Consider the following 24,802-nt stretch of genomic DNA (forward strand, 5'->3'; position numbering starts at 1 on the left):
ATTTTCTATGGGGTTGAGATCTGGAGACTGGCTAGGCCACTCCAGGACCTTGAAATGCTTCTTACGAAGCCACTCCTTCATTGCCCGGGCGGTGTGTTTGGGATCATTGTCATGCTGAAAGACCCAGCCACGTTTCATCTTCAATGCCCTTGCTGATGGAAGGAGGTTTTCACTCAAAATCTCACGATACATGGCCCCATTCATTCTTTCCTTTACACGGATCATCGTCCTGGTCCCTTTGCAGAAAAACAGCCCCAAAGCATGATGTTTCCACCCCCATGCTTCACAGTAGGTATGGTGTTCTTTGGATGCAACTCAGCATTCTTTGTCCTCCAAACACGACGAGTTGAGTTTTTACCAAAAAGTTCTATTTTGGTTTCATCTGACCATATGACATTCTCCCAATCCTCTTCTGGATCATCCAAATGCACTCTAGCAAACTTCAGACGGGCCTGGACATGTACTGGCTTAAGCAGGGGACACATCTGGCACTGCAGGATTTGAGTCCCTGGCGGCGTAGTGTGTTACTGATGGTAGGCTTTGTTACTTTGGTCCCAGCTCTCTGAAGGTCATTCACTAGGTCCCCCCGTGTGGTTCTGGGATTTTTGCTCACCGTTCTTGTGATCATTTTGACCCCACGGGGTGAGATCTTGCATGGAGCCCCAGATCGAGGGAGATTATCAGTGGTCTTGTATGTCTTCCATTTCCTAATAATTGCTCCCACAATTGATTTCTTCAAACCAAGCTGCTTACCTATTGCAGATTCAGTCTTCCCAGCCTGGTGCAGGTCTACACTTTTGTTTCTGGTGTCCTTTGACAGCTCTTTGGTCTTGGCCATAGTGGAGTTTGGAGTGTGACTGTTTGAGGTTGTGGACAGGTGTCTTTTATAGTGATAACAAGTTCAAACAGGTGCCATTAATACAGGTAACGAGTGGAGGACAGAGGAGCCTCTTAAAGAAGAAGTTACAGGTCTGTGAGAGCCAGAAATCTTGCTTGTTTGTAGGTGACCAAATACTTATTTTCCACCATAATTTGCAAATAAATTCATTAAAAATCCTACAATGTGATTTTCTGGATTTTTTTTCTCAATTTGTCTGTCATAGTTGACGTGTACCTATGATGAAAATTACAGGCCTCTCTCATCTTTTTAAGTGGGAGAACTTGCACAATTGGTGGCTGACTAAATACTTTTTTTACCCCATTGTATATATCTTCAATATGCACCTCAGAATTGGATAAGGACGCGCGCAGTTGCGTCCCTGATGTGGCTTCCACACATCTCCTGGCTTCCACACATAGCCTACAAGCCACTGATGCAGACCTTTGGAACATCTATATTTTACAAAGTCTAATAAATCCATGTAATATAGCCTACACTTTCACAATAAATCCATTATTTATTTTAGACAGGTCTAAAGAATCATGATATGAAGAAAATGTAGTCTCTTTCAGAAGAAAAGAATAGCATACTCTGAGTTGTCCTTTATGTTAGGTCCTGATCTGGCTATGCCAAATGGCTGTGGGCTACACTAGTTCATTTAGAAGACAAGATTTGCTTAGAATTCCGTGGCATTATTTTATAGTATGAAGAATACAATTGAACAAAGCTGAATGAAATAATATTTCCTCCAAACGATTTGAGGAACTGTGGGACCTTATATAAACAGGTGCCTTTACAAACCGTGTCCAATCAATTTAATTTACCACAGGTGGACTCCAATCAAGTTGTAGAAACATCTCAAGGATGATCAATGGAAACAGGATGTACCTGAGCTCAATTTCGAGTCTCATAGCAAAGGGTCTGAATACTTATGTAAATAAGGTATTTCTGTTTTTTATATTTAATACATTTGCAAAAATCTATACAAACTTTTAGTTATTTTACTATGTCAATATTTGTTGTCAATGTTTTGGTGTCAAACTGGTGGCAGTTGTAAAAAAGTCAATAGTTGGAAGAGCTGCAGAGTTAATGCCATTGTTGGTTAGATGCTTTTTTCATTAATTAGGGTATATTCTCTTGAACCGTATGGTCTATCTACTGGAAACTCATTGAAAATATGGACACCACATGAGGTTGGTGGCATCTTAAATGGGGAGGATGGGCTCGTGGTAATGGCTGTAGCGGAATTATTGGAATGGTATCAAATACATCAAACACATGGTTTCCATGTGTTTGATGTCATTCCATTTGCTCCATTCCAGCAACTATTATGATCCGTCCTCCCCTCAGCAGCCTCCACTGATGGACACAGATATAATAAATGAAAAACTATATACACTACCGGTCAAAAGTTTTAGAACTGTAAGGTTCTATATTTATTTTCTTAGTCAACCTTGTGTTCTTGAATGTAGCCCTGTTTCTTTGTGTTCTTGAACGTAGCCCTGTCTTTCATTTTTGTTCATTGATTTCACCTGTGTTTGTTACTCACCTGGTCTCATTAGCTCCTTATTTAGTTCAGTTCATTCTGTTTGTGCCTTGTGAGGTATTGTTCGTTTTGACTCTACTAAGCCGTTTCCTAGCTCGTTTGAGAGAATCAGTTATAGCCTTCAGTCCTAGTTTTTGATTCTCCTGCCTGTTTGCCTACCTGTGTATGACCACGATTCCTGCCTTTTGCGAAGGTGAAATAAACACCTGCCGCGCTCTGCGTGAGAATCTACACCTTTTTCTCCTTGAGTATTCATTACAAGAACACTTACTCATTCAAGAGTTTTTCTTTAGTTGTACTATTTTCTACATTGTAGAATAATAGTGAAGACATCAAAACTATGAAATAACACATGGAATCATATAGTAACCAAAAAAGTGTTAAACAAATCTAAATATATTTTATATTTGAGATTCTTCAAATAGCCACTCTTAGCCTTGATGACAGCTTTGCACACTCTTGGCATTCTCTCAACCAGCTTCATGAGGTAGTCACCTGTAATGCATTTCAATTACAGGTGTGTCTTCCTAAAAGTTAATTTGTGGAATTTCATTCCTTCTTAATACGTTTGAGCCAATCAGTTGTGTTGTGAGAAGGTGGTGGGGTGGGGTGGGGGGGGATAGCCATATTCGGGAAAAGACCAAGTCCATATTATGGCAAGAACAGCTCAAATAAGCAAAAAGAAACGACAGTCCACCATTACTTTAAGACGTGAAAGTCAGTCAATCTGGAAAATCTCATGAACTTTGAAAGTTTCTTAAAGTGCAGTTGCAAAAACCATCAAGCGCTATTATGAAACTGGCTCTCATGAGGACCGCCACAGGAATGGAAGACCCAGAGTTACCTCTGCTGCAGAGGATAAGTTCATTAGAGTTATCAGCCTCAGAAATTGCAGCACAAATGAATGCTTCGCAGAGTTCAAGTAACAGACATCTCAACATCAACTGTTCAGAGGTGACTGTGTGAATCAGGCCTTCATGGTCGAATTGCTGCAAATAAACCACTACTAAAGGACACCAATAAGAAGAAGAGACTTGCTTGGGCCAAGAAACACGAGCAATGGACATTAGACCGGTGGAAATGTGTACTTTGGTCCAAATTTGAGATTTTTGGTTCCATTCGCTGTGTCTTTGTGAGACGCGGTGTGGGTGAACGGATGATCTCCGCATGTGTATTTCCCACCGTAAAGCATGGAGGAGGAGGTGTTATGGTGTGGGGGTGCTTTGCTGGTGACACTGTCTGTGATTTATTTAGAATTCAGGGCACACTTAACCAGCATGGCTACCACAGCATTCTGCAGCGATACGCCATCCCAATTGGTTTGGACTTAGTGGGACTATCATTTATTTTTCAACAGGACAATGACCCAACACACCTCCAAGCTGTGTAAGGGCTATTTTACCAAGAAGAAGAGTGATGGAGTGCTGCATCAGATGACCTGGTCTCCACAATCCCCCGACCTCAACCAAATTGAGATGGTTTGGGATGAGTCGGACCGCAGAGTGAAGGAAAAGCAGCCAACAAGTGCTCAGCATATGTGGGAACTCCTTCATTACTGTTGGAAAAGCATTCCAGGTGAAGCTGGTTGAGAGAATGCCAAGCGTGTGCAAAACTGTCATCAAGGCAAAAGGTGGCTATTTGAAGAATCTCAAATATAAAATATATTTTGATTTGTTTAACACTTCTTTTGGTTACTACATGATTCCATATGTGTTATTTCATAGTTTTGATGTCTTCACTATTATTCTACAATGTAGAAAATAGTAAAAATAAAGAAAAACCCTTGAATGAGTAGGTGTTCTAAAACTTTTGACCGGTAGCGAATGAACACATTTGTTTTAAGTTATTCAAGTATTACCAAAGTTATAATAAATTGCCATATATTTTCAGTGTAGGGGTGCAGTAGGAGTGCAGGAGGTCAGTAAGGTATATGGGTGCCAGTCCATTGAGTGCTTTGTAGGTGAGCATGAGAAATTTGAATATTATCCTGTATTGAACTGGGAGCCAGTGGAGTTTGATGAGGGTGGGGGTGATGTGGTCCCAAGGTCTGGTGTGTGTGAGGACTTGTGCAGCTGAATTTTGAATATGTTGAAGTCTGTCCAGTGTTTTGGCGTGGATGGCGTTGCTGTATTTGAGGCGTGATATAGCAAACGCGTGAATGAGGGTTTCAGCAGTGCGGTCAGTGAGAGAGGGTCTGAGTCGTGAGATGTTTTTGAGGTGGAAGAAGTCTAACTTGGTGATGTTTCGGATGTGGGTTTCAAATGACAAAGTGGGGTCAAATGTAACACCAAGATTCCTGAGTGTGGCGTTGGAGTGGATGGTGCAGCCGTCGATTGTCATGTTCAGTTGATCCAGTTTCTTGATGAGGGAGTTGGGGCCCATGAGCATGATATCTCTGTTTTGTAGTTGTTCCGTTTTAAAAAGTTATTGCTCATCCAAGTTTTCACTTCACAGAGACAGTCAACAACAGAGGGGGTTGGCAGAGTGGAGTTGGGTTTTGTGTGGTTGTAGATTTGTGTGTAATCTGCATAACAGTGAAATCTGAGTCCAAATTGACGGAGGAACTGACCAAGGGGTAGGATGTAAATATTAAACAGTAATAGACCTAACACTGAGCCTTGTGAGACACCTTGTGATACAGGGGCTGGGGCAGACCTGCAGTTGCCAAGGGAGACAAACTGTTGTCTATCAGATAGATAGGAGTGACAGTCATGACCAGGCATGTGTGCCACTGGACTACTATAGTACCACACATCTTCATGTCTCACTGTGCCATCTCGCACAGCACTTCTCTATATTGCCCCATCATGTCATCACACATATCACTGGGCTGCCTCCTACCACAAACCACCGTCCACATAACCATACTGTACACACTCCACTATCTCAGCACCATGTCACCACATGCACTGTTATGTCACACCTTGCTATCACTCCTCACATTCCTCCATCTTCAAGCATATCTATTGACAGTGTAGCACCTGCTCTATTGCCTGACTATGTGGAATTGTTCATGGCCTTTCTGTATTACAGAACTACAGCATCTCCATCCCAGGCTGTAGTCCTGCTGTCTGTCTGCAGCATCCAGGTGCTCCAATATACTGCTCTAATTACTGCAGTTTACTGAGGACCCAGAGTGCTGACTACAGACTACTGCACTCAGAAAACTTCTGTCTCATCTCCTCTCTCTCTCTGTCTCTTTTTCTCTCTTTTTCTCTTTCTCTCTCTTTCTCTCTCTTTTCATTTCTCTATCTGTCTTTCCACTTTTCCCATTTAAAGTGCAAACTTATTGCAGAGGCACGTTTATTAATCACATTCTCTTATCTGTTTAGCTATGTCTTTCTCCCACTGGTATTGTTTCCAAATTATATATATATATATATATATATATATATATATATATATATATTTTTTTTTTTTTCTGTACAGTGTCTCTTCTATTACTGTTGGTGTGTCTATTTTTCCACTGTACAAAACATAGTAACTATTTGAAAGAATAGAGCGCTCAGAGTCAGATAAATATTATTTTCATTTAGGATTAATCTTTCCTGTCCTAAATTCAGGGCTGGCACTGTAATTGTATAGTCATGTAACCACTGTGAAAATAAAATGAAATGACCGTCATAATCATTGAGAAACTGAAAGTTGTCTTTCAAATCATCTCTCTACTGTTTTGAGCTCACACTCTTGCTAACAAACTTGCAACATTGTATAAACTAGGTCTGGCCTGCACTCTTGCTAACAAACTTGCAACATTGTATCAACTACTATAGTTTCCCTTGCTAGCGTAAAAATGCTAAAAACAGTACAAACCAAGTTAGATAGCTAGCTAAGCTGACTAGCTACTGAACGCGCTCAGCGTTCGTCCACGTGCCTCCCATAGCAAAGCCTTATAGTGGAGAGGATTTGGGTAGAGCCCTTCAAGCCATCGTACAAGAGATGCTGGACATGCTGGACCAAGCCAAAGAGAAGATCCACTGCCAGCACGTGCACTAACTGAGCTGCGAAAGCAAACTGCCTTTACCCCCTTACACACAGGAGATATTATGCACTTAACCACAAATAACGGTTTTGTTTTATTACCTCTTACCTCTTCTGGTGCAAATTAGAAAATGGCAACAAAACAGACACTTCCAGTTGACTTATTTCACAGAAATGTTTTCACCTTCTTCGTTGATGTTGCCTCAAGCTCTTGACCTGGCCCAGCAGTTTTTTTATTTTTTTTTATCTTAGTGGTTATGGATAGAAGTGAGGTGAGTAAAGCTGATCCAGGTTTAGTGTTTAGGTGTAACTTGAGCTTTCTCCGCATCCTGTCTACATAGCAAGAGGACCCGTTGCCTCCATGTTCTGGGGAATTGAACTGGAATTACTGGAATTGACAGAAGTGAGCCACCTGCTTGTGTTAAGAGTGCTACTCTTTTTGAATCTGTTGGTTTCATGGTTTTGGCTCTTTATCCATACTTACACTGTAATCTCAGAAACAGTGTATGGAAAAGCCCTTTTCTACATCAACTCACTGTACCAGATCCACATTATTTATTGGTGTCTTTCCTTTTTCCTTTTAGTTATTTTAAGGGGAATTTCTGCCTTTGGTTGTTAATCATCATCTTAAAAGAGTTGTTTTTCTTACCCGCTTTTTCATTGAAGTCTTAGGCATCCACTTGTTGGTGCTACTTAAGTCATGCTGTAGCTCAGTTGGTAGAGCATGGCGCTTGCAACGCCAGGGTTGTGGGTTTGATTCCCACAGGGGACCAGTATGAAAAAAATATGTATGCACTCACTAACTGTAAGTCGCTCTGGATAAGAGCGTCTTCTAAATGACCGTAAATGTAAATGTAAAGCCAAGGAGGCACAAGCAAGCATAAAAATGAGGCGAGTAGGTACAGAACTGTAAGGTGTGAGGAGATCATGTGAGTCAGATAGACAATCAACTTTTCCTTTGGTCCTTCACTCAAACACTTGAAGTTTTGGTAGATTGTTGGTGTTGACAACAATTACTGTGTATTTAAGTGAGTGGAGGCAAGCAGATTGACTCTGGTGCTGAGAATCTGCCAGTGGGTGCCAAGGCATCCCAGGAATCTGGCCTTCCATGAGAGAATGTGAACCAGGAGAGAGCAGTTTTTTCCACAGATGGCTGATCAGTAAAACCAACTGGCTGCTCCTCTTCCACAGCCTGGCCATGTCACTGTGGCTCACACTGACAAAGGAAGAGGGAGGAGGAGGGGGCAGAGGGGAAAGGGGATGTCTGGGCAGAGCTGGCAGGATAGTGACCATGCCTTGTTTTCCTCCAAATCAGCCTGAGAAATTGATTTATCAAACAGGAGATTGTGTCATGGCAGCAGGAGGGTGCCAGAAAGAAATATGACATGCAGTATGGTGTGTTTCTGAAAATGTATGCGAAATGAGAAAAGTAAGCTGCTAGGTGACACACACAAATACATTGAGGCACAAAAGCATGTGCACACTCAGACTTGGGTGCACGCATGCACGTGTGCGCACATGCACTCACACACACCATATTTCCTCTGAGGGAACATGTATCAGATGTAGGGTTGCAAAGGGAGGGTATATTACTGGAAACTTTCTAAGTTTACCAGTAAACTACCAGCATTTTGGTATCTTTCAAGGATTTTTTGTAATCTATATCAAGACATCTAGTAGCCCTTTAAGGGTACTTCAGATTTTCACAGGTGTCTGTAATAATCTCTGGCACTCTGTGTGGCCTTATCACATGTACAATATATAAAATAATTAAATAAGAGGATTTTTTAATAAAAAAGAATAACAAAGCTGTAAAACATTATCCTAAATGTAAACCATCAACTTTACTATTAGTGTTTAATATGAGGTTTCAGCATGAAATATCCTTTATATATACACTACATGACCAAAAGTATGTGGATACCTGCTCGTCGAACATCTCATTCCAAAATCATGGGCATTAATATGGAGTTGGTCCCTCCTTTGCTGCTATAACAGCCTCCACTCTTCTGGGAAGGCTTTCCACTAGATGTTGGAACATTGCTGCGGGGACTTGCTTCCATTGAGCCACAACAGCATTAGTGAGGTCGGGCACTGATTTTGAGTGATTAGGCCTGGTCGCAGTCGGCTTTCCAATTCATGCCAAAGGTGTTCGATGGGGTTGAGGTCAGGGCTCTGTGCAGGCCAGTCAAATTCTTCCACACCGATCTCGACACACCATTTCTGTATGGACCTCTACTCTGTGCAGGGGGGCATTGTCATGCTGATGCAGGAAAGGGCCTTCCCCAAACTGTTGCCACAAAGTTGGAAGCACAGAATAATCTAGAATGTCATAATGCTGTAGCGTTAAGATTTCCCTTCACTGGAACTAAGGAGCCTGAACCATGAAACCCAGACCATTATTCCTCCTCCACCAAACTTTACAGTGGGCACTATGCATTGGGGCAGGTAGCGTTCTCCTGGCATCCACCAAACCCAGATTCATACGTCGAACTGCCAGATGGTGAAGCGTGATTCATCACTCCAGAGAACGCGTTTCCACTGCTCCAGAGTCCAATGGCGTAGAGCTTTACACCACTCCAGACGATGCTTGGCATTGCGCATGGTGATCTTAGGCTTGTGTGCAGCTGCTCAGCCAAAGAGACCCATTTCATGAAGCTCCCGACGAACAGTTCTTGTGCTGACGTTGCTTCCGGAGGCAGTTTGGAACTCGGTAGTGTGTTGCCACCGAGGACAGACGATTTTTACGTGCTACGCGCTTCAGCAATAGGCAGTCCCATTCTGTGAGCTTGTGGCCTACCAGTTCGCGGCTGAGCTGTGGTTGCTCATAGACGTTTCCACTTCACAATAACAGAACTTACAGTTGACTAGGACAGCTCTAGCAGGGCAGAAATTTGATTAACTGACTTGTTGGACGGTGCCACGTTGAAAGTCACTGAGCTCTTCAGTAAGGCCATTCTACTGCCAATATTTGTCTATGGAGATTGCATGGTGGTGTGCTCAATTTTATACACCTGTCAGCAACTGGTGTGGCTGAAATAGCAGAATCCACTAATTTGAAGGGGTGTCCACATACTTTTGTATATATAGTGAATATGTTTTACAAACGTGTATTTATTTTACTTTGTCAATATGTATTTGTTGTCAATGTTTTGGCATCAAACTGGAGGCAGTGTGAAAAAAGTCTATATTTGCAGAGTAATTTAAAATAATGCCATTATTGATTAGATGCTTTCTTCATTAATTAGACTATATGGTTCAAGAGAAAAAAGCATATCTACTAGAAACTCATGGACAATATGGACACAGATATAATGAATGAATACAATATATGAATACATTTGTTTGAAATTATTAAAGTATAAATTATCAAAGTTACGATAGACTCCCTTAGATTTTCTGTTAATTACCAAAATTACTGAACATTCCGGTAACTTTGGTAAATTACCATGTAGCTTTGCAAACCTAATCAGATGCACTGGCTTATCAGTGTGTGGGGATACAGTAGAAGCTATGTTGAGCCAATATTAATCTGGTCTCCTGTCAAGAGTGTGTGTAGTTTGGATCAAAGAGACATGCAGGCTTAGCAACTGTAGCGTTTATTGGTTAGGCTTCAGAGCAAAGCCCATCTGTCTGCCTTTCCTATCCTCTGTAGTGGCTCTTCACTTGTTCTTTCCATGTGGTGGGGCCTTAGGAAAATGAAGTCATAGAAAACACACTCATATCAGCAGATTTTCACCAGTGATGTGTTTTATTTTCAAAGTAGCTTAAAAGGATTTAGAAAGTGAAAATGTCATTCAGTTCAACACTTTCCTTTTTTAATGACTTGATTGGGCAGTGTCTGATGAAATAATAGCCTTTTATCTGTTCTCTGATGATAACATCAAAGCAGATTATACTGCGTAGCTTACTCATTGTCTGTCCATAGTAGTTATTTTATTCAGTGGATGATTGTATTACTGGCAATTCCTGATTTGACTTTCAGTAATGGTCGATACACGTCTCTCTCTCTCTCTCTCTCTCTCTCTCTCTCTCTCTCTCTCTCTCTCTCTCTCTCTCTCTCTCTCTCTCTCTCTTTCTCTTTATCTCTCTCTCACACACTCACTCTAACTCTCTTTTTCTTTCTTTCTTTCTCTCACTCACTCACTCGCTCTCTCTCCCTCTCTCTCTCTTCTCTTTCTCTTTCTCTGTCTCTGTCTCTGTCTCTGTCTCTGTCTCTGTCTCTCTCTCTCTCTCTCTCTCTCTCCCTCACCTGTATCTATCTACAGTATATCAGTATTTGCTGTTTGATCCCTGCCTCTGTGTCTCTGTGTAGGATCACTAAAGGGGATGCTGGACCAATGAGAACCATGCGCGTCATGTGGTCAGTTGTCACGGCTCTCCTCGTCGCCATGCTCTTTGGTATCATCCAATCAGAACTGCAGGAAGGAGCCCTCGTTCCAGGTAAGATACCACAACACAACACTCCTCATCAATCTACTGTTTGCCCATTGGTAATATAATTTACCTTACTTTGTGCAGATAGAGACTAGCACCTGTTTTTGTACAGTGCTTGTGTATGATTGCTTATCTTGGCAGTCTTGTTATCAGTCATGGGTCTTTCGTAGCTGTAAGCCTAGAGTACTGAGTCTATCTACTTGGTATTGGGTTGAGAGTTTGACCAATGAGATGCTCCATCACTGTAGGTTTCATCTGTCTCGGTGTGGTAGAGGAGTGGAGATGATCATCACTGATAGGGCTCACATTACACATACTGTTAGGCCTCAGGTAATTACTCTATCCATCAGAGAACCAGGGAAGAGAGGTAGAAAGGTTTTATCTGGTCCCCATGTGGTCCAGTGATTTGGAATAAAGAAGCAGTATATATATATATACAGTGGGGAAAAAAAGTATTTAGTCAGCCACCAATTGTGCAAGTTCTCCCACTTAAAAAGATGAGAGAGGCCTGTAATTTTCATCATAGGTACACGTCAACTATGACAGACAAAATGAGAAAAAAAAATCCTGAAAATCACATTGTAGGATTTTTAATGAATTTATTTGCAAATTATGGTGGAAAATAAGTATTTGGTCAATAACAAAAGTTTCTCAATACTTTGTTATATACCCTTTGTTGGCAATGACACAGGTCAAACGTTTTCTGTAACTCTTCACAAGGTTTTCACACACTGTTGCTGGTATTTTGGCCCATTCCTCCATGCAGATCTCCTCTAGAGCAGTGATGTTTTGGGGCTGTCGCTGGGCAACACGGACTTTCAACTCCCTCCAAAGATGTTCTATGGGGTTGAGATCTGGAGACTGGCTAGGCCACTCCAGGACCTTGAAATGCTTCTTACGAAGCCACTCCTTCATTTCCCGGACGGTGTGTTTGGGATCATTGTCATGCTGAAAGACCCAGCCACGTTTCATCTTTAATGCCCTTGCTGATGGAAGGAGGTTTTCACTCAAAATCTCACGATACATGGCCCATTCATTCTTTCCTTTACACGGATCAGTCGTCCTGGTCCCTTTGCAGAAAAACGGCCCCAAAGCATGATGTTTCCACCCCCATGCTTCACAGTAGGTATGGTGTTCTTTGGATGCAACTCAGCATTCTTTGTCCTCCAAACACGACGAGTTGAGTTTTTACCAAAAAGTTCTATTTTGGTTTCATCTGACCACATGACATTCTCCCAATCCTCTTCTGGATCATCCAAATGCACTCTAGCAAACTTCAGACGGGCCTGGACATGTACTGGCTTAAGCAGGGGGACACGTCTGGCACTGCAGGATTTGAGTCCCTGGCGGCGTAGTGTGTTACTGATGGTAGGCTTTGTTACTTTGGTCCCAGCTCTCTGCAGGTCATTCACTAGGTACCCCCGTGTGGTTCTGGGATTTTTGCTCACCGTTCTTGTGATCATATTGACCCCACAGGGTGAGATCTTGCGTGGAGCCCCAGATCGAGGGAGATTATCAGTGGTCTTGTATGTCTTCCATTTCCTAATAATTGCTCCCACAGTTGATTTCTTCAAACCAAGCTGCTTACCTATTGCAGATTCAGTCTTCCCAGCCTGGTGCAGGTCTACAATTTTGTTTCTGGTGTCCTTTGACAGCTCTTTGGTCTTGGCCATAGTGGAGTTTGGAGTGTGACTGTTTGAGGTTGTGGACAGGTGTCTTTTATACTGATAACAAGTTCAAACAGGTGCCATTAATACAGGTAACGAGTGGAGGACAGAGGAGCCTCCTTAAAGAAGAAGTTACAGGTCTGTGATAGCCAGAAATCTTGCTTGTTTGTAGGTGACCAAATACTTATTTTCCACCATAATTTGCAAATAAATTCATTACAAATCCTACAATGTGATTTTCTGGATTATTTTTTCTCAATTTGTCTGTCATAGTTGACGTGTACCAGGGATGTAGCTCAGTTGATAGAGCATGGCGTTTGCAACGCCAGGGTTGTGGGTTCGATTCCCATGGGGGGCCAGTATAAAAAAAATATAAAAAACTGTAAGTCGCTCTGGATAAGAGCGTCTGCTAAATGACGTAAATGTAAATGTAAATGTAATGATGAAAATTACAGGCCTCTCTCATCTTTTTAAGTGGGAGAACTTGCACAATTGGTGGCTGACTAAATACTTTTTTCCCCCACTGTATATATTGTGATGTCACGAGAGGCTACACAGCTTTCAGCGGGATTGCTCAAGTAGTGCAAGGAGACCAGGTTCAACCAAAACAAGGATTTTATTAAAGGTCTTGGGAAACTAACGAAATTATAACACAATTCTGTTCTCTGGTGGCTCTTAAGGGTTAACAGTTCAGGGATGTCTCTTCCACATCCAAAATCATAACTCTCCCTCGCTCAAATAACTTTTCCCCAGCCTTACTGTATTCCACGTTGCAGCTAGTGGCCAACCCAGCAAAACGTCCTTCCAAATGTCCCACACGTATTTCCACAGGTGCATATATCCAAAGGTGAGTATTTCCCAAAGGTAAGTATCTCCAAATCCTTATATTCCTCATGGAAGTGGACGTGCAGCACTCTTGTCCTCCAGAGAGCCCAGGTTGGAGACTGTGTTTCTTCACCCCCCACACACTCCCTCAGTGTGTCTCTTCCCTTCCCAAACCTTCAGCTCATCAGCTCCTCATTTGTTTCAGCTGCGTGGGAAGATTGGCCATAGAGGGGTGGAGTTCCCGACCATACCAGCAGATGGAGCCATAGCTGTCTGGGTTTGCAGCCACCTCAGGGGGATGTAACGTCCCTCCAGGACACAGCCTCTCGTGACATCACACATCCCCCTCCTCGGGACCGACGTCCTCGTCTGGGTAAAGGCAGCGAAGAAGGCATCACGCCGGGAGAGGGCGTCCGCATTGCCGTGTTGCTTGCCAGCCTGCTCTCTCTTCAACTCCTCCACCTCTAGGACCAGGGACTCAGCCTCCTGTTGTCTCTCCTTGAGTTTCTTACTGAACGCATCAGCCTTGGTTTTAGCAGAGTTTAGCTTCTGTTGAGCAGCTTTCAGTTCCTTCTCTCTCTCTGCCTCCGCATTCTTCATCTTGTTCTCCAACACCTTGTACTTCTCCTCTGCCTTCTTCTGGACCTCCTTACTACTGCGCAGGGTCTCCTCACACTCTCGATGGTCCTGCGCAGCCTCTCCAGCTCCTCCTGTTGCTTAGGGAAGGAGCTCTGTTGGAGTTTAGCCTGGAGGATATCTAACTCTTCTGTCTTCATGTCTAACTGTTGCTTTAACAAACAATACCTCTCAGCGGTCCCCTTCCAGACCAGACAGTTCTTTGTCCAGATTCTGTAGCTCCGTCTCTGTGTCGGTCTGGGCACCTGCCATCCCTATCAGAGCCCGGGCGGGAGTGAGTAACTCGGAGGATTGCACCGGAGCCTTCCCAGGATGAGTCTTGCCTCTCCGTTTCCGAGGTACTCGGGTTATCCTCTCCTGAGACTCTCTCCAGAGTGGGTAAAGGCTGGGCAGTCTCGTCCAATTAGGACAGGGACGGGGAGGGAATCAACCACCCCGCCGTCGTGTGTATGGTTCCCCGTGTGCTGGTCATTGTAAGTTCAGTAATGGGGTATTCTCTGGTGTCCCCATGGACACAGGAAACTGGGAGGACTTTCCCCGGGGTCAGACACGTTGGGCCCACCAAATCCTTACGCACCAGGGTGGCCCGGCTACCAGAATCCAGTAAGGCCTCCACATCATGGTGATTCACAGTTACCGGGCAGGTGGGGGGTCGATCTGGGCCGCCATCTACGACTCCCAAGAGCGAGGCAACACGGTGTGTGGGTGCTGAGCTGGAGGACTCGCAGTGGGCATAGGTTCATCGGCTGGTTTCCCACACTGCCAGGAGATATGTCCCATCTCCCCACACCGGTAACACTGTCGAGTTTCCCCCTCCTGGTGTACTCTTCTTGGACCCGCCTGGTTTCTGGCTCCCCCTGGAGCCGGGATAAGTCCTGACGTGGCTGGGTTCGAGACCTTGGGGTCCTTTGGACGGGTTCTTCCCATTTGTGGTGGGGCCGCACTCCTGGGGTCTTTTCGGGAAGCATTCAGCATCTCCGCTGTGGCCTGGTACTTTTCCACAGCTTCCACGGTCAGATCAGCCGTGGTCAAGGCCTGTTGACTGATGAACCGTTTTGCCTCATAAGGCAGGGGCGCGTAGGTAACGATCCACCACAACGGCCTCCACCACCGCCGCTGCTGTATTCCTCTGCGGATCCAGCCATTTCCTTGCGATTCGGACAAGTTCATGCATCTGCGCCCGAGGAGGTTGGTCTGGTTGGAAGGTCCAGCTGTGAAAGCGCTGGGCCATACCAAACTTTGTGAGTCCATATCTGCTGAGGATCTCAGACTTCAGGGCATCATAGTCAGTAACCTGGTCAGGGCCCAGGTCCCGGACAGCATTCAGCGATTCCCCGGTTAGAAAGGGGGCTAACAGACCAACCCACTGTTGCTTGGGCCAGGCTTCCCTAGTGGCCGTGGCCTCAAATGCATGCAGGTATGCCTCAATGTCATCGGTAGCTCCCATCTTAGATATAAAGTCACTTGCCTTTATTGGGCGGGTATTTTGGACCACCCTCTGTCTCTGCAACTGCAATTCCTCTGCCTTCAGAAGGTTGGCTTTCTTTTGCTCCTCCAAGAGAGCCACGTTTGCTTGCATCTGGGCTTGCTGGCCAGCAACAAGGGCTTTCAATATGTCCTCCATTTCAGTCGGCGGGGAGCCTACGGCCAACTTGGAAAACTGGGTGATCAAACCTTCGGTATCCTCCTCTGACATGCACTATTAACGCTTGAGCGTGCCTGTATTCTCCACCATCTGTGATGTCACGAGAGGCTACACAGCTTTCAGCGGGATTGCTCAAGTAGTGCAAGGAGACCAGGTTCAACCAAAACAAGGATTTTATTAAAGGTCTTGGGAAACTAACGAAATTATAACACAATTCTGTTCTCTGGTGGCTCTTAAGGGTTAACAGTTCAGGGATGTCTCTTCCACATCCAAAATCATAACTCTCCCTCGCTCAAATAACTTTTCCCCAGCCTTACTGTATTCCACGTTGCAGCTAGTGGCCAACCCAGCAAAACGTCCTTCCAAATGTCCCACACGTATTTCCACAGGTGCATATATCCAAAGGTGAGTATTTCCCAAAGGTAAGTATCTCCAAATCCTTATATTCCTCATGGAAGTGGACGTGCAGCACTCTTGTCCTCCAGAGAGCCCAGGTTGGAGACTGTGTTTCTTCACCCCCCACACACTCCCCTCAGTGTGTCTCTTCCCTTCCCAAACCTTCAGCTCATCAGCTCCTCATTTGTTTCAGCTGCGTGGGAAGATTGGCCATAGAGGGGTGGAGTTCCCGACCATACCAGCAGATGGAGCCATAGCTGTCTGGGTTTGCAGCCACCTCAGGGGGATGTAACGTCCCTCCAGGACACAGCCTCTCGTGACATCACAAAATATATATATATATATATATATATATATATATATATATATATATATATATATATATATATATATATATATATATATATATATTCAATTTATTTTCCACTGTGATGTGTTTAATTAGCTCTTCCTCTGCCAGGGGATCAATCCATGCTGCTCACTGGGAAATGGGCTAACAACAGGGATCTATGACTCAAATCATGCAGGGCTGTGTATGTGTGTGACGGCTGAATTTGCCTCTACTTCTCCCCCTTAATTAGTTAGCAAGCTCTGTCAATGACAATGAAATACTATGGTTAACAATCTTAGACAAAGTTGAAGTGACTATATGCATCACTTCAGCTATATATATTGGTTGGATAACAAAGCAATTAAAGGGTCCTCCAGGGAGTGTCTAAGAGCCTAGCAGGCTGTCTTGCAGATGTTTGAAAGGTGAGAGGCTAATGTAGAGGACAGTGTTCATTAGTGATGGAGGGCTGTTCAGCCTCTCTCAGTGATAAGATGAGCCTGCTGAGCTGTGGGAAAGGGAAGGGAAAGGGGATGTGGTTCTCCAGAGCAGGGATCAGAGGTCAGAGCAGAGAGATCACAGTTCACCCTCAGTGGCCATGACCGTCTGTCTGTCACTGATGGAGAGAGACATCACTCAGGCATCCGCAGTGACCACTGACCATTGATACTGGGTGTGTTCACAATCAACCACCCTGGGGAATAGAGGGGTAAGTCACCTGACTGGCATTTTGGTAAGTTATCCTTGACACATACATATAAACACTTGCACACTCTTTACATAAGGGGCCAAAACATTGCTGAATGATCCCCAAGCTAGAGCATTATAAGCGAAAATGTCAAGAGCACTAACGACATAATCCTAATTGGCCTCTCAGGGACAGAAGAATGAACCCTGTCCACTGATTTACCAAAATGCCAGTCAGGTGACTTACCCCTCTATTCCCCAGGGTGGTTGATTGTGAACACACCCAGTATCAATGGTCAGTGGTCACTGTGGATGCCTGAGTGATGTCTCTCTCCATCAGTGACAGACAGACTGTCATGGCCACCGAGGGTGAACTGTACCTGGAATAGTATAACAGTAATCCTTCTACCCCCCCCACATAAAAAAAGGGTGGTTGTCCCACTGGCTATCCTAAGTTGAATGCACCAATTTGTAAGTCGCTCTGGATAAGAGCGTCTGCTAAATGACTTAAATGTCAATGTAAATTGCCGTTGGCACTGGGTGATTGTCCATGCTGGTCACTTGGCCGTCCTACCACTGGAAACGGCTAATGTCCACTGCATTGTGGGCATACAGGGAAAAAGCCATTTAAAATCAATGGGAAGTAAAAAGGGGCTTGACATGTATAAAACATCTGCTTGTAGACTGTATTTCTGGAGCAGTCTGTGCTGATTTATCTGTGTGTCTCTTGGCTGGTGTCCCGGTAATTGTGTGGATGGAATATTTCCTTGTGTACTCCTTCACAGAGACAGCAGGCTGAAGTTACAAGGTTGGCCAGCCATCCTAATGTATATTGCAGAAAAATAAAGGCTCCTAGACTTTAGATGCAGATGTCAAGGGTATTTAAATTGTTCTGGCCTACATTTTAGAAAATAGTACATTAGTTATTGAGTCTTGGGGTGTAGCCTACTTGAATACTAATTGACTGCACTGTTTGGTATAAGAAACCTCTGAGGTTCGGTCTGATTATGTGAAGTTGGAACAGAGGGTCTGTTTTCCTGACTGTAATTCATAATGGGTAGTGTGACTTTCCTGACTGTGTCTTGTAATGATGGTACTGCGCTGGGGGGCTGGTAGCGAGAAGCCCAATTAAGAAGTGTAATCAAAGGCCAGCTTGTAAGCATTTACATATTTAATTAGTTGTGCCAGCAGCCTGGTGTTGATGGAAGTTTGTAGTCTAAGGGTCACCCATGGTCCTCTCTAACAATGGCTGCCGGATGGTGAGAGAATCTATTAGTCATAGCACTTTCTCACTTTAGTCACAACACACACACCAATAGCCTGGGGGGGTTGAGACTGATAATGGAGCAGAAGACACATTTACGTTGTTACCTGTAGGGTCATTCCATGTCATTTCAGCAAGCCATGACACCCATGATCTCAGATTGTTTTGAAATTGTTTATGTAGTTAGAAACAGATAAAATTAGCATTCCTGCAACATTCTTTTGTTGAAATATAATTTCATCTCTGAGACAATAAGCTAATTGATTGCACCCAAATTGGCTATTTTAAATGATAGGATTCATATAATATTCAATAAATATAGTACCTAACATCTGATTTGCTCCCCACCCACAGACCCCCCACACCCACGGCAATCCCAACAGAACAACAAGTATACAGTATCAGTTCTCTATGCAAATCCAAACTCAACAATGAGTATACAATACAATACAATACAACGAGTATACCACTGTTTCAAATGCTAACTTTTTAGCATTTGTTGCACAAATCCAATGCACATCAATGTTACCTATATTAGCATTTTGGATTTGTGCCACAAATGCTAAAACATTAGCATTTGAAACAGTGGCCAGGTAAACAACCCAAATCATGGGTTGCTGTCGTACTTTGTCCATAGACTGTTTACAGGGTAAGGAAAGCAATATGTAATTTTGTAATTTGGGTGAACTATCCCTTTAACATTGAGGGGAGGTCTTTAAAAAAAATCACCTAATAGCAGGAACAGCACCATCTAGTGGTCAGAACCTGGTAATATCAGGATGTAGGATGGGACATAAACCTAACAACTTTAATTACTAATTTATCTGAACAGGGGGAAAAGAACATCACCAAAATGACTGAGAATGCATTACATAGGATGAAGAAACAGTACTCCGAACCGCAACTACTTGTCAAACATAGAGAACTGATACTGTATACTCTTTGTTCTGTTGGGTTTGGTGTCGGGTGTGTGGTGTTTGTGGGTGGCATTGGACCATTTCTTTGGAATACTCATGTCTTACTCACTGTTTGAATTTTTTTGGGTCCAAATGGGATGTTATGTACTATATTTATTGAATATTATATAAACCATTTAATTTAAAATGGCCCATTTGGGTGTAATCAATTAACTTAATTTCAAAGAGATCAAATTATATTTCAACAAAATGATAATTCAGGAATGCTAATCTTATCTGTTTTTAACTACAGAAACAATTTCAGAACAATCTAAGATGGTGGGTGTCGAAATCCTCTTTCTTGTGCTTTTTGAGGTGGAATGACCTTGTAACTAATGGACAATAAAGTTTTCATTCTATACACACACACACTCTCTCTCTCTCTCTCTCTCGCTCTCTTTCTCTCGCTCTCTCTCTCTTTTCTTTCTCACTCTTTGATAAATACATCACATTCCTTTAAAAGTTTATTAAATATACAGTATAGCCACTGATCTAAAAATTGGGATTGTTATTTTACAGGAGATGCATGAGTTTGTTAATCTCTTGTTAGTAATAAGGAATTAACTGGCTCCTTGCATGTCTTATTATGTCCTACACAGCACCATGAATCTATTCCAGAGATCTACATATTAATTATATTAGTCATAATCCTTAGTTTGTTAATCACGTGGATTAAACAGTGATTGTTTTCCATTGTGAGCATTTTCCCCTCTCCTCACTGGCACTTGGTAATCTAGACACCATGTTTGTTTCTGCTTCAAGGTGAGATTGTTTCTAGATAACCTTGTTTCCCACGGATATGTAGTTGTATGTAGCACTGAAGGATCCCAGGCTGAGATTCCAGGTATCAACTCTCACAAGAAGAAGAGCGACTAGGGCCCCGTGTAGCTCAATTGGTAGAGCATGGCGTTTGCAACGCCAGGGTTGTGGGTTCGATTCCCACGGGGGGCTAGTCTGAAAAAAATAAAATAATGTATGCACTCACTAACTGTAAGTCGCTCTGGATAAGAGCGTCTGCTAAATGACTAAAATGTAATTAATCAACCTGTAAAATACAATAGTTTCCTTCCTAGCTGCAATTGTTAGGAAGTCACATGGCTTTGACGTGATTTGGGTGCTAGATGCAGCCTTCCAATAGAATGTGACAGTAAAAGATAAGGAGCTGCTCACCCACAAACACTTTGAACGGTACCACTTTACATTTTAACAGACACTCTTATCCAGAGTGATTTACAGGAGCAATTAGGGGTACCTGCCGCCCTTACTCTGAACAGACCTGACAGACCTGACTCTGAACAGAAGAACAGAGCTGCATTGGTCACACTCTGATTTGATATTTTAGCTTCTAATACTTATTAAAGAAGACACTCAGTCCTTTGCAGATGGAAGAATATTTTCCCTCTGCCGAGCGTAGAAGAGGACGAGGGGAACTGTTGACAATGTGTCTGGTTAGCTAATTAGCAACACTCATTAGTCTATTTAGAGATCCATGATGAGAGGAAGACAACACTAACCTCAGAGGAGAACAACCTTCACCATAACAACACTTACTGTTACTGAACCAGCTGAGATACGACACTGCACTGACAACAATACACAATGAGAGAGAGAGAGAGAGAGAGAGAGAGAGAGAGAGAGAGAGAGAGAGAGAGAGAGAGAGAGAGAGAGAGAGAGAGAGAGAGAGAGAGAGAGAGAGAGAGATTAAGAAATGCTATAGATGGAAGGAAAGTAGTGTGGAAATCTACCAACAACAAATGCAATCCCTTCTAGACAATTTCCTGGACAAAATGTTTCACCGTAATAGTGAAGGTGTAAACTTGGCAGTAGAAAACCTAAACAGTATATTTGACCTCTCAGCTTCCCTATCAAATCTAAACATTTCAAGCAGACAACCTAGGAAAATTAACAATGACAAATGGTTTGATGAAGAATGCAAAAACCTAAGAAAGAAATTGAGAAACCTATCCAACCAAAAACATAGAGACCCAGAAAACCTGCCACCTACACTATGGTGAATCACTAAAACAATACAGAAATACACTACGGAAAAAGAAGGAACAGCACGTCAGAAATCAGCTCAATGTAATTGAAGAATCCATAGAATCTAACAATTTCTGGGAAAATTGGAAAACTCGAATCAAACAACAACACGAAGAGTTATCTATCCAAAACAGAGATGTATGGATAAACCACTTCTCCAATCTTTTTGGCCCTATAACAAAGGACAAACAGCAAAAACATGATCAAATAAAAATCTTTGAATCAACTATTAAAGACTACCAGAACCCACTGGATTCTCCAATTACATTAAAAGAACTACAGGAGAAAATATAAACTCTCGAACCCAAAAAGGCCTGTGGGGTTGATGGTATCCTAAATGAAATGATAAAATATACAGACCACAAATTCCAATTGGCTATACTTAAACTCTTTAACATCATGCTCGGCTCTGGCATATTCCGCAATATTTGGAACCAAGGACTAATCACCCCAAACCACAAAAGTGGAGACAAATTTGACCCCAATATCTACCGTGGGATATGTGTCAACAGCAACCTTGGGAAAATCCTCTGCATTATCATTAACAGCAGACTCGTACATTTCCTCAGCGAATTATCATTAACAGCAGACTCGTACATTTCCTCAGCGAAAACAATGTACTGAGCGAATGTCAAAAAATTTTTTTTACCAAATTACTGTACGACAGACCACATATTTACCCTGCACACCCTAATTGACAAACAAACAAACCAAAACAAAGGCAAAGTCTTCTCATGCTTTGTTGATTTCAAAAAAGCTTTCGACTCAATTTGGCATGAGGGCCTGCTATACCAATTGATTGAAAGTGGTGTTGGGGGGACAACATACGACATTATAAAATCCATGTACACAAACAACAAGTTTGCGGTTATAATTGGCAAAAAACACGCATTTCTTTCCACAGGCCTGGGGGGTGAGACAGGGATGCAGCTTAAGCCCCACCCTCTTCAAATATATATCAACAAATTGGCGAGGGCACTAGAACAGTCTGCAGCACCCGGCCTCACCCGACTAGAATCTGAAGTCAAATGTTTACTGTTTGCTGATGATCTGGTGCTTCTGTCCCCAACCAAGGAGGGCCAACAGCAGCACCTAGATCTTCTGCACAAATTATGTCAGACCTGGGCCCTGACAGTAAATCTCAGTAAGACAAAAAGAATGATGTTCCAAAAAATGTCCAGTTGCAAGGACCACGAATACACATTTCATCTAGAGCACACAAAAAACTATACATACCTCGGCCTAAACATCAGCGCCACAGGTAATTTCCACAAAGCTGTGAACGATCTGAGAGACAAGGCAGGAAGGGCCTTCTATGCCATCTAAAGGAAAATAAAATTCGACATACCAATTAGGATCTGGCTAAAAATACTTGAATCAGTTATACAACCCAATACCCTTCATGGTTGTGTGGTCTGGGGTCCGATCACCAACCAAGAATTCACCAAATGGGACAAACTCCAAATTGAGACTCTGCATGTATAATTCTGCAAAAAATATTCTCAGTGTACAACGTAAAACACCAAATAATCTATGCAGAGCAGAATTAGGCCGATACCCGCTAATTATCAAAATCCAGAAAAGAGCCGTAAAATTCTACAACCACCTAAAAGGAAGCGATTCCCAAACCTTCCATAACAAAGCCATCACCTACAGAGAAATGAACCTGGAGAAGAGCCCCCTAAGCAAGCTGGTCCTGGGGCTCTGTTCACAAACACAAACAGACCCCACAGAGCCCCAGGACAGAAAACAAAAATATTATTACTTGACACTTTGGAAAGAATTAACAAAAAACTGAGCAAACTAGAATGCTATTTGGTCCTAAACAGAGAGTACACAGTGGCAGAATTAAGGAAATCTTTGACTATGTACAGACTCAGTGAGCATGGCCTTGCTATTGAGAAAGGCCGCCGAAGGCAGACCTGGCTCTCAAGAGAAGACAGGCTATGTGCACACTGCCCACAAAATGAGGTGGAAACTGAGCTGCACTTCCTAACTTCCTGCCAAATATATGACCATATTAGAGACACATATTTTCTCAGATTACACAGACCCACAAAGAATTTGAAAACAAATCCAATTTTGATAAACTCCCATTTCTATTGGGTGAAATTCCACAGTGCGCAATCACAGCAGCAAGATTTGTGACCTGTTGCCACAAGAAAAGGGCAACCAGTGAAGGACAAACACCATTGTAAATACAACCTATATTTATGTGTATGAATTTTCCCTTTTGTACTTGAACTATTTGCACATCATTACAACACTGTATATAGACATAATATGACACTTGAAATGTCTTTATTCTTTTGGAACTTTGGTGAACGTAATGTTTACTGTAAATTTTTTATTGTTTATTTCACTTTTGTTTATTATCTATTTCACTTGCTTTGGCAATGTAAACATATGTTTCCCATGCCAATAAAGCCCTTAAATTGAAATTGAAGTTAAATTGAATTGAGAGAGAGAGAGAGAGATCATTAACTATTACACTGCGGATATGGTTTAGCTACTGTACTGTGCTGCTACTATATCATATACAGAGGTAGGATCTTAATTTGAGGCAGTTTGCTACAGCAGGAAAATAATCCTGCAGCAACAGGAAATGTGAATTATTATGTGGATTATAATTAATGGCAATTTTTTGTACAGGTTGATATATTTGTCTTTAGGGCAAATCAAGTCTGACATTTTATTACAAACTTTAGAAGCCTTTTTAAACCTTGAAAACATTACAGGTTTGCATTTCCTGCCATGCACGAAAATTCTCAACAACAAAAGAGTGATCAAATGAAAGCATGAAACACACCGAGAATCTCACTGCCGATAGACTGCCGATAGGTACTTATCACAGTGGGAGGCCATTCTTTCTCTTGCTACAACAAAAGTGATATATTCTGCCGGTAGGGACGAACCTACTGATTCTACTTGTAGAATCGCAATGCTCGTCAGTGGCCAACAACTTGACTTTGAGCCAATCAGAGAGCACAAACCCCCACGTGAGGAGCCCAACAAATTAAAAAAGGAAAAAATAGGGCATTTTCTCCTTACATCCATGGATGAGATAGTCACACTTCATATGCAATGTAGGCTATGTGATGGTAGCTAGCTAAGTGCACAGACGCAATGCACACAAAACTAAATACTTCCTCCAAGCTAGCTAACCGCTGTAGCTAGTATTGGCATAATTCAATCCCAATGGATTAGCTAGTTACCTGCCTGTGTTAGCTGCCGAGTTAGTGCAGTGTTCTTAGCTAGCTAGCTAGCTATGTTGTGCTAGCCAGCGAATATGCTAACGTTAGCTAGCTAGCTAAACATTTCTGTATGTGCTGGCACTTGCAGTATGGAATTATGGAGAGTGAATTAAATTGTTTATTTTTCATCTTGCTAGGTGTTATCTAGCTGTGGCCATATGGCTAGTATCAACAAGGGCTTTCTATAAAATAGCAACATTAGTTCAAATAGCTTGGAATCTAGACCATAAGCAATATGCATGGGTATGCATTGCCAAACA

At 42.6% G+C, this 24,802-nt stretch overlaps 1 protein-coding gene across 1 annotated transcript in view; it reads left to right on the forward strand.

Annotated features, from left to right (window-relative positions):
* Nucleotides 1-24,802, forward strand: part of LOC121573770 (roundabout homolog 1-like) — a 233,209-nt gene that overhangs the window by 10,807 nt on the left and 197,600 nt on the right. Inside the window, exon 2 of the mRNA XM_041886014.2 lies at nucleotides 10,723-10,850. Coding sequence (XP_041741948.2) covers nucleotides 10,748-10,850 — 103 coding nt within the window. The 5' untranslated portion in view covers nucleotides 10,723-10,747. The remainder of the gene's footprint in view (nucleotides 1-10,722; nucleotides 10,851-24,802) is intronic.

The sequence above is a fragment of the Coregonus clupeaformis genome, chromosome 9 (assembly GCF_020615455.1).
Source record: "Coregonus clupeaformis isolate EN_2021a chromosome 9, ASM2061545v1, whole genome shotgun sequence".
Classification (NCBI taxonomy): Eukaryota; Metazoa; Chordata; class Actinopteri; order Salmoniformes; family Salmonidae; genus Coregonus; species Coregonus clupeaformis.